The following is an 11,101-nucleotide window of genomic DNA, read 5'->3' on the forward strand; positions in this document are numbered from 1 at the left end:
CATTCAGAGAGGACAGCCAAGCTTTTATGTTGCCACGGGACATCAGACTGTCACTCAGTGTGTGTGTGGGTGGCATTGGTGTGTGTTGGGGTCTTAATACACTGTGATAGCAATCTAGAATGATTGATCGATTGATAATGTGTGTGTGTAAATTTAGCTTTACGTAACACACACAAGGGCAAAACGGATTTACGAACACAGCTGTCGCGGTGCAGATTACAGAGCTCAGTGGCGTTGATGGCGACAGAGATCGGCGATGTCGGACCAGCGTCTGTCTTGGAATAATGCGATTCAATATGCTGTGTAGATGGAGATCGCTTTCACACTTGGACACAATTTTGAAAAGTATCCGCACTTGTGTGTTTGTTCCCCAGACTATAATTAGTCAACTATCACATGGGCCGATTGAAAGGCCGGAGGGAAGAACTTGACTTCCTCTTCTTCAGAAATGATTAATTAACTATATAATCAACTTTGCTGCAGAAAGGAAGTATGCTGAAATGACGGACAGCATCATTAGGAATTACAGAACATCGGACAATCTCGTCTTGGATATTGTCCAGACATCCGTGACATGAACATGGTGACCTAAACATAGGACATTATTCATCTTCCTCGGCGCACAAATGTACCATCCCCTTCACTTTTACCATTCAAACAGCCACAGGTCCCTCGTCACTATTCTGTGCCTGTACGGAGCAACAAATAGCACAAGGTGAACTTCCTGTTGTTCAGGACTGCGCTGTGTACGATTAGGAGTGAATGAGGGCAGGAGTTAAGGTGTTGATAGCGTGGTTAGCATGGACTTGATGTTTTGGTATTGGACTTGTCCTGACTTGCTTCTCAAACGTCTCTGCTTCCGTGTCTTTGTATGAATCAGATGAGTCCCAGCATGACCTTTGTACAGATTCTCAGTGACAGCAGCTTTTCTGCAAAACAAAGAGCTTATTTTGATTTATTTTGTGAGTAATTGTGGTAATGTTGTTGACCCGCAATGGCACCAGAGTTTCTCTTGTTTGTTTTTCACTTTTTGTTTCTTTCGGCTGTATTTGGAAGCATTAATATTAATATTGAATGTTCATTCTCTTCGCTATTATTCTATAATTATGTTCCTGTAGCAACCAGGACGTGTTCCTTAAATGCAAATGAAGGCTTATAAATCCTACTTTTGTTAAACCTGAGGGGCTCTGAACTGGATTGCTTTATGCAGGAATTATATTTATAATATAATAATAATGGTATTGTCATCGTGAGCTCTCACAAATGTACTAATTGGCTGAATTTCTATTAGTTTGCAAGATTGCAAGATGTAAAGTCTGTGTAGGGACTTTCTATGTCAGTGTGTTGTTTTTGCAATATGCATGTTGCTTAACAAGAGTGTGTTTAGGTGCGGGCAGGTTGTCACATGTGAGAGGTGGAACATGATTGGTGAGACTGCAAAGCTGATACCGTGCGTGTTACGTTACTGAGAAAGAAAAGAGTTCTGGTGCAAACACACAACTAAGTTAAGCTTGGTAATCAGGAATTATATAAACTTGTTGCCAAATCAGGAGGAAAACGACCATCAATCATTGAGTGAACGCTGATTAGCTGAATCACAGTGATGGGGTTACATAACAAAATGCGCTTTAGGGCGTTGTGCTCCGCAGATTACATACAAAAACAACTCTACCTTTTGTATTCGTCCGTAGGAATAAAGGAACATTGCCATAGTTTGGACTTGTCCTGCCCTCAGATCTCCACTCCCTGTAATAGTTGAATAGGTAAACAGCTTCTCTCTCTTTGTCACAGGCACCGTTGCGGCGTATTTAACATTCAAAGTGATACTTCTTGTACTAGATGAAAACCATCCTTGCATGACAACATTTGGATCCTTCTAAAGCCACTAATTGTTGAACTTGGAACAAATGTGTGAAGCGGCATTACGGCTGAAGCCACAGGAACAGACTGTCACCAGCTCAGCTAATTGCCTGCATTTCTCTCTTCACCCTGATAACTCCCATAATTAACAAGTAAACCGCTGCCCAGGGAAAATCTTTTTCTTTAGAATATAAAGCGTATGTCACTAAGAATTGTCCAGTATTATTAGGCAAGAATATGCAGCTTTACTATCTAAATTTGGTAGTGAATTGTTCCTACACGAGTAGCCAAAATACTGGAGAAGGAATAAGGATGCAGTTTTTGGTAGTTTTGCTGAGAGAAGCTTGTGTCCTGGCACAGCAGAAGATTTCCAACGAAGAGAAAGGTAACAAGGAAACAAAGATAGATAGGCTCTACGCCAAGATGTCACACACACACACGCAATATGTTCCAAGTGTCCTTTGGATTGGATTATGGCTTGTGGCACGAATATGTGGCATGATATTTAATCATCTTAGATAACCTGACAAGATTGTAACTTAACACCTTAAAAAACACACAAAATATACACAGGCACAGACAAGTAGCATGACACGGAGTAAACAGTGGTGAATGGTCACTGTATCATGTGTGTGATGATCCGTTTGTAACTACTGTTTTCCCCCATTTACCTTACATTTACCAACTTAGTTTCCACAAAACACCAAATGCTAATCTTGCTTTATGAACAACAGTTATTATCCCGGGAGTTTAGCGGTGGTATTAGAGAGCCTACGTCTGAGCTAGGCAAGGTGAAGTGATGTGTGTGTGCGTGTGTGTGTGGGGGTGTGTGTGTGTGTCAGTATGCAGGGTGAATCACTCGCTCCCATGGTCATCACGCTGAGGGAGACGAGGAAATGATGAGGAGAGAACGTTGAGGGGAAAAAAGAGCCAATGAGCGGCGGAGGGCAATTTTGGATTTGACAGCGAAAACAGAACTGCAGATGATGAAGAGAAACGACGTAAGACTGACAGAGGGAGATGATGAAGAAAGATAGCGGGGGGGAGGGGAGGGGATGGTGTCGGCGTTCTAGAGTCGCCGCATGAAAGACAGATGGGAGTGACTGAGAGGGGAGGAAGCACGAGAATACAAAACAACAGGCATATTTGCCGGTGACTTACTGTTGTCGCCAGGGCAACAGTAGCTGTCCGGGTCTGACTCATTGTGGTAGTACAGGTCCATCGCCTAGGAAACAAATATGACATTATTTAGTAATATATCTTCAAACAGACAAATGCCAGAAAATTAGGTCATGACATTCAGGATTAAAGCGAGTGCTGCGATGCGTGCAGCGTGACGTCGCTAATTCAGGCCATGCATTTGGTTCCATCCCATAAATCTGTGAAGGACTAAAGACTACAAGGTCGTTGCATGGTGCAGGCGTGTGTGTGTGTGTGTGTGTGTGTGTGTGTGTGGTGAACGCATGTGACCAAAGCTCAAGGATAACTCAGGGGAACTGGATGTTTATTGCTCCTTCACGACACACTGACCTTTGTGAAACACACACTCACACACACACGCACACACACACACACACACATGCTCCAGCTTACACACCTCCACCCTTACTGTAAGTGGGTGGGATCGCTCCTCTGTAAAGGTAAAGCAATTCCTTTACCTCAGATCAATGTTCGCGTCCCAATATCAGCCAAGTCCAGATAGCACAATGCCCCAATGTTGGCGAGTAATGGATCTTTCACATAAGACTGTGGTGTGTGTGTGTGTGTGTGTGTTTCTGAGGGCATGCAAGGATAACAGGAAATCTCTGGATGCAAATTATAATGTAACATCTGACGCTCTCGGCTCAGAATCCACAATATTTACATGCGAGTCACCCAAAGCAGCAGTTTGTAAAGCTCTTGTTTAGGGAACCGGGTTGGTGGCCCAGATCTGTTTGGCTCCTGACGTGTTTTAATCAGAGCGTTTCCAGGGTGAGACTCAAGTCCCTGGCTGGAGGAGGTGAGGAATCCCTCCTCGCGCAGCCCGACAAGAGATTTATTGTGCCTCACTGAGCGGCGCTGCCAGGGTGAAACTGATCCTCGTCAGCATGGGCTTGGGGATGAACGGACCCTCTTTACTGTGAAGGTTCCACCGCCAGCACACACACACACACACACACACACACACACACACACGGTCCACTACTTGATCCCACTGAGGGCTATACACAAGCTTTGCCCTGAAAGTAGATCTATCTTCTTTAATAGGACATGGAAGTGTATGTGTGTATGTGTGTATGTGTGTGTGTGTGTGTGTGTGTGTGTGTGTGTGTGTGATTGGTGGCCTTTGCGCTCCACATTAGATTATAAAGGTCAATACTTTAGGCTGGACGTGGCACTTTTAATGCTCTAATAGTGCTGACTCACTGTTAGCCATGAGCCAGCTACAAGTAGTGAAGTTACTTTGTTCAGTAGCTTCACAGTAATGCAGCTATCTTCCTTCAAATTACTATTTTACATGATGGAAAAAGTTACACCCGCTTGTTATAATTTATACACACACTACCGCTCCCCTGAACATATCCTCGCATGGCACTACTACCCCAGTCACCTTGCTTAGCCTTGTGGGAAATGTAGTATATCTGTAAAAACACACTTCATCACATAATAAAGCTGCTCCGACTTCTTTTAACGCTTCAATAAATCAAATGATTTGTAATAAAAGTGTTCATTTTCTGTTTTATTGTGACCGTCCTCATTTTAAGACATCAAATCAGTGTGTGCTTGTGGTTTATGGACGTAAAATAGGCTCCTTTCTAAATCATACTGTTATCGTCATGGGCGACAAAATACAGATTTCCATATTTCTTGTGGTTATTCCCCCCCCTTGAGAGTTAAACTGTGTAAATATTAAATTCTGCCTGCTTTGACGTAGCTTAAATGTTAGCTACATTCTCTCAGGAGCTTGCGTTGCAGCTAAATCGACGAGTAGCTTATAGTTTGAAATGCACATAAGTACTTAATACTGCCACACTTTCCTAAATATTAGTTTTCGTGACACTGCTGTCAATCGAAGTGAAGATTCGCTCTTAAACACAGTCTGCTGCAGCACTCAGTTTGCTCCCACAGGTGTGTTGAGAGGAGTGTGTGTGTATATATGCATTGTATCTATCTCATCAGTTTGCTTCTTTGATCCATTTTGTCAATCACACTGGTTATTTGATCCCCATGAAAGCCTTAATAGAGCAGGGGCGGAACTCATCTATCAGCTGTTTCAAGTGTTTTCTTTCCGTCACTCACACACTCCCACACACACACACACACACACACACACAGACTCTTACATATTGCTTGTTGTTCAAATCCCTGGTGCCTTCTGCTGTCACATCTCCCTGCAGTTAACAATCACTCCTCCATTGATGTTCCCTTGTCCTTTCCTCTCTGTCTCTCACTCCTCTCGCTCTCCCTCTGAGCTTTGTTTATCCCATCCGCAGAAAGAGAGAGAGATCTGATGTGGTTGTATCCATGGCGATGGTAAAACTAGACCTTCTATTCGTTAATATTTCATGGCAGATTTATTTTTTTATACAAAAGAAGACAGAAAGTTTGAGTTGTTGGCGCTGAGTTTCAGAGAAGGAGGAATATTTGTGTCTGCGTTCAGGGTCACAGAGAGGTAGAGAGACTTTCATGACTTCACTATGAGTCATAATCTAAACTTCACTAAACTGAAATAGCGGAAACGTAGGCGAGGATTGCTGCCAATGCTACAATACTTCTTTAACTGAACTTTAGAATGTTCTCACAGTAAACACAGCGTCAGGCAGTCAAACTAATAACCATCATCTGACATAAGATGAGCTCATCCTTTAGTTTGTTCTGTTATTTGTCACCAGTGGGGAAAATGACAGGATGAACCCTTTGAGATTATAGAGAATGTGCGATGTGATCCAACAGTTTAAGAACAACAGTGACACTAAAATGTGTCATAACATTACAGTGACTCATCCCTGGAGTTCCTCTTCAAGCCCAGTTAAAGAACCCTGCCTCTGCTTTAATCACTGCTTCACTGCTTTAATCAAGTGTTCTGCTTGTATGTGTGTCGGCGTGTGTTCTTAGGTGATCGTACCTGTGTGCGTTGCCGTGGCTGCCAGGTGTCTTCTAGGACGTAGCTGACGTACGGCCCGCTGCAGACGGAGCACTCCATCATGACCGGGCTCCCCAGTAGGGGCATGGCATGGACCCCCCAGGATGGACAACCACCCAGCGGCACGTCTGAATCCACTTCCTTATGCTTGCCGGTGCCATCACCATGGTGACGAGCCAGCATCTTCCACTTCCTGACCTGAGGGTGAGGATAAACCATTCGATCATTTCAACAGACGATAAATTGTGTGTACACATAAAGCGCAAATACCACCTTAAAAGCCTTGAAACACACACACACACACACACACACACACACACAGAGGGGACATGTGAGAAATGGAAGCTACACCGGACAGTGGTGGCGAAGGTCAAGGTGCACACAGGTCTTGAAGAAGCTAAATTGCGGAGGCAGGCGTGTTAGTGACCCAGAGTGGCGGTTAGGTGATGTAACGGCGTCCTTGGCTCAGAGAGCGGATGGCTTCAGTCACTGCAGCCATTTGGAATGACTCTTACCAAGGCCGCTGTGTGCTGGCCTCCTGACATTAGCACAGCCTGGCAGGGGGGAAATGTGTGTGACTGTGCGTGAGTGTGTTTAAGTGTGTCAAGTGTGTGTGAGTGCCAGTCCAAACTTGCCAACTCGACAGAAAAGTTTGTGTCAGTATAAATGGGAGCTCCCTTGACTGTAATTGCCACTGGGTGCAGGAAGGACAGAGTGGATTCAAACTATTACAGAGAGTGTAAAATACATTATCATAACGCTCTGTAATACCACAGCGTATGTGTGTGTATGTGTCTGTGTGTGTGTGTGTGTGTGTGTGTGTGTGTGTGTGTGTGTGTGTGTGAGTGTGTGAGTGTGTGTGGGGTACCTATGATCTGCCCATTATGGAAGTTTAATTGCCACTTAATGCTATAACGTCTATGGTTGAGAACACTTCCAGTAATGAGTGCTGATGATGTAATCCAGTGGATCAATCCAAATTAGACCATTATCTTCAACTACCTGAATTCCAAAATCCAGATCTAAGTAAATAAACTACTTTCTGTGCTAATTCAAGATCTCTAAACTGTGTCAGTAATTTCAATTTCCATTCTAACGACATCATCAGCATGTTTGTCATCTGTGTACTGCAAAATGCAAACTACACACAAGAAGGTCAGGAAAGTGAGTGGGGGTGCATATTTGTGTGTGTAGGTCATAACCATTGTCTCTCTTGACTTCATTTCCGACAGTTGTGTATGTACAGACCCACACACACCCTGCCCGTGACACACATTGAGCTCATATAGTGTTTGGTTTCTATGGTGTCGTCTCTGTTTATCCTGTAATATATCATCCTGTGTTGTATAGTCGCTTTATTAGAAGTTGTCTCGACGGAAGGCACCCTGCATTCCTTCCCCACACATCGTTTCCAGACTTCCCTTCATCTTAAACCCTTTTGCTGCCCTTTGACCCGGTTTTGTGCAAAGACCCTCAAACACAACGACGTCTTCGGCTATTAGCAAACTTACATAATCCATCTACAGTGAAATCTGTGCTATGCCCTCGTAAAGCCAGGATGTAACATCAGCCCAGGAAGCTCTCGCACTAAAGCCAGGATGTACACATCAGCCACACACTCGCATAGATCAACACATAAAACCATCACACACTCCCCGTACAGATTACATCCGACGCGTTTTCCTCTGCCTTAACCTTATTAGCGCCTTCCACTGCCCTTTGCCCTCGTTCAATACTGATTATCCTGAAAAACAACACTGATCCGGCCGCAGGGAACGTTATGTAAAAAGCTTTACAGTGAGATCTGGCCTTTTGCCCTCGTAAGGTCTATAAAAACAGCAGAAACTGAACAGCAGAAAACACTGCAGGGATGTGAGGATGAAGAAAAGAAGGCTACACAACTAACACATTACATTTCTCTGTGTTTGTGTTAATGAGGACCTCAGTTTTGACGGCTTCTTTCTCTTACAGTGCCTTGGAAACTCTATTTTTATGGTGACCATTAAGTATCAGCTGAGTTTTACTTCCGTCAGCATTAACTCTTTCTTCCCCCTTCGTCCTGCTTTCCCTCCACCAACAGGCCGTCCCACATATGTCTGCGTATGAAAGAGTAATGGAACGAGTCCATGTTGGGGAGAGATCATACAGAGAGAATGAGGTGCAAGAGGAGATTTTTAGAAAAGACAAGAAGATGAGGAGAAAAGCAACGACGTCATCTCATTGTCTTTTTGGCAGATGAGACGCCTTCATTAACACCAGGGTCACCGCTTTGTTGCTACTTCTTTTCCTTGCATCCTCTCTTTTCTAGATCAACAAATACTGGTCTGAGACTGAAAGAGGAGTAGGAAAGAATAGAGACTCAGACAACTTTCCCATGGGATATCAAGCCAGAGAGAGAGGGAGAGAGAGGGAGAGATGATACAGAATGTTATTGTCGAGCAGGAAACAGTGTCAAGGGGCGAATTTGGGATTTAAACATTGCTGTAGACCCTCGTGGCCATTTGCACTGTCTTGGATTGAATTGTGACTCTTTCATCTTCAGCTCCTGCAGAGCACCGAGAGTCTCTGACTTCTCTGACAAATCATGAATATTCACAGTCGTACACTCCGCACCGGCCCTCGCCGCGTTTTCGGGGAAAATTAAAGAGCCGCACTCTCTCTGGACTTGATTACGTTACACATCTTCTCACTTCAAACAGTTGCAGACACACTCATGCATCCCCCCTCACTCCACTTCTATCTATAGCCCTCCTCTGACTTTGGCAAAGAGAAAGAGGAGGAAATATCCAAAACATTCACTTTCTATCAACAGTTTTGGCCAAATAAAACTTTGGTTTGGTGTTTGAGCTGAGACTCTGTGACGCAGCAGTTTTGGCTGGATTTTTGGTGGAAAATGGGATTAGTCATCTTCTCAGGGTGGATTAGTGCGACAATAACAGCCCAGGGTCCATCACAATAAGACTTCCAAGAGAGGAGACGGTCTTTTCTCCAGAAAGTCAAGGTCAGGGACGAAGGTCAGAGAGAGAAAGACAGACAGACTAGATTTTTGCTAATTAATGCTTTAGAAGCACTGAAGAATCTCAGCAAACACAACTCCTCCTCACATACATCACATTTCTAAATGTATACATCTATAATCATGTTCTTATCCGTCTCCATATGCAGCCTGGTATTGGCTCACTCTTCCGCTGGCTTGTTATAACTGTATGTGTCGGGCAAAAACACGAGACGCCAATTCACACATCCTCCTGCTGCATCACAAATCCAACCAAGGTACCAACGCTTCCTCCGTAGTTATTTATGTCCCTACTTTGTTCTTTCTGCTCTGGCAAATTGAGCCCCGTATGCTTCCAGGTCTATATGGTGGAGTGTGAAGAGAGATCATGCAAATGAAGCCATCGCAGTTTTATTACTCCAACCACGTTCTTCCATTGCCAGGAGACTTGGCTTGGGAACAAAAGAATAGCAAAGGATTTGTTGTTTTCCATCACTGAGCGCATCTGAAACGATGGTAGAAGGTGTTTTCCAAGAGCCTGGGGGATTTAAAATAGAGGCCATCCATACCTTTGCCAAGGCCGACTAGCCTTCTGATTATGACTCCACCCCCTTCCTTCCTCCACTGACAAAGCAACAGACTTTCTGATTCTACCACTTCCACTTCCAAAGATATTGATTACATGTAACTGCTGTTGTTATAGCGCCACCATCAGGTTGCATAAGTTGTCATAATATTAAGTTGACGAAGATATTACTGGTCCAGACATACAAGATGTAACATTTTGTGACAATTGAGCCAAAATTGTAGAAGAAAATTCAAAATTGTGACTGGATGTGGATTGAACGGCAAAGGAATCCAGTAACCATTGGTAACCTTCATGCTTTGAAGTATGCAGAGGCCAAAGGATCATGGTAAGGATTTTATGTAACAGTCTCTGGGCATGATTATTAATTAACTTCAATGTAGGACAGACACCCAGCTGACTGTATCAGGCATTTGCATGAGGGGAAGTATAGGAGCTGGCATTTGTCCAGATTGATCGTATTGGCTCTAAAGCAGCACTAAGCTGGCACCTCTCCAGTTTCATTACAAAGCACAGAATCTGAAAGACTCTGGAGGGTTCTAACTTTTGGCATTTATGGAGTGACTGAAAATGTGCAGAGGTCTATAATGAGGAGAAAAGAAAGGTTTTGACTCAATTATTTTGAAAATTTAAAAGCACTCGAACAAGTTTGGAATGGCGGCCGTTAGAGCTCGACTGTAACTGTTTAGCGATCGAGAGAAAATTGATATGTTTTAAAAATCACTACGGTTTCAGGTCGATCTGCCACTAGTCAGAATTTTTTCCATCTGATGTTCAGAGTTCAGATTCAAACAGCCGTGTGAGGGAGTCCAGAGTTCACATGCTTGACTCAAAAACAGCAGTGCAGTGCGAGTTAAAGGAACCTGGCGAAGGGTTCAGATCTTTAATTACGACACAAGTCATTAACCATTAACAACCTATGCACTTTCACTGTAAGTGAGCAGCTCGAGACCTGTTGCTTCTCAGAATGTATGATTACGGCACTTGAAAGATAAGACTTACATCAAGAGCCAAAGTCCTGTGTTCTCACGTCATAGAGAAAACATAATGAGGTGTGTGTGTGTGTGTGTCTGTACAGTACATACACACAGAGCACAAGATTCCAGCAACAAATGCGCAGACCTGTGTGTTGTATTTGCAGATCAGAGACTACATGAAATCCCCGACTAGACAGGATGACATCATCTCTTGCTCTCAAAACGTTAAGAGTGAGGTTTTGACATTTCAACACACAGGATACTAAGAAAAACAATAACATTAAGACATCAGCCGGGGCTTGAGTTTAGGCTGAGACGGCTTCAAAGCAAACGACTGAACACACACATTTAAATGAAATCTCTGGCCTGCGACCTTGTACCGATCCCCTCGGCTGAGATGTGATCGATAGTGAGGCTGCACGCTCAGCTTTCGGGAGTAGATAAAAATCGCCTCTCGTCTTGGACGCGCTTGGCTGCGCTCATCTCCTTGGCTGTCTACCCCCCCCCCCCCCCCCCCCCTTCTTCTTTCCTTCCTTTACTTCCTTTCCTCCCTCCCACCC

The 11,101-nt window shown here is 44.0% G+C and overlaps 1 protein-coding gene across 1 annotated transcript in view; it reads right to left on the minus strand.

Moving 5' to 3' along the window:
• Positions 1–2,837: 2,837 nt before the first annotated feature.
• LOC143015472 (uncharacterized) overlaps positions 2,838–11,101 on the minus strand; it is a 16,541-nt gene continuing 8,277 nt past the window's right edge. Inside the window, exons 4-5 of the mRNA XM_076169473.1 lie at positions 5,966–6,181; positions 2,838–3,085 (exon numbers count right to left, since the gene is read on the minus strand). Coding sequence (XP_076025588.1) covers positions 2,930–3,085; positions 5,966–6,181 — 372 coding nt within the window. The 3' untranslated portion in view covers positions 2,838–2,929. The remainder of the gene's footprint in view (positions 3,086–5,965; positions 6,182–11,101) is intronic.

The sequence above is a fragment of the Genypterus blacodes genome, unplaced genomic scaffold (genome assembly GCF_046128005.1).
Source record: "Genypterus blacodes isolate CSIRO-AG114 ecotype Tasmania unplaced genomic scaffold, CSIRO-AGI_Gbla_v1 ptg000204l_1, whole genome shotgun sequence".
NCBI lineage: Eukaryota > Metazoa > Chordata > Actinopteri > Ophidiiformes > Ophidiidae > Genypterus > Genypterus blacodes.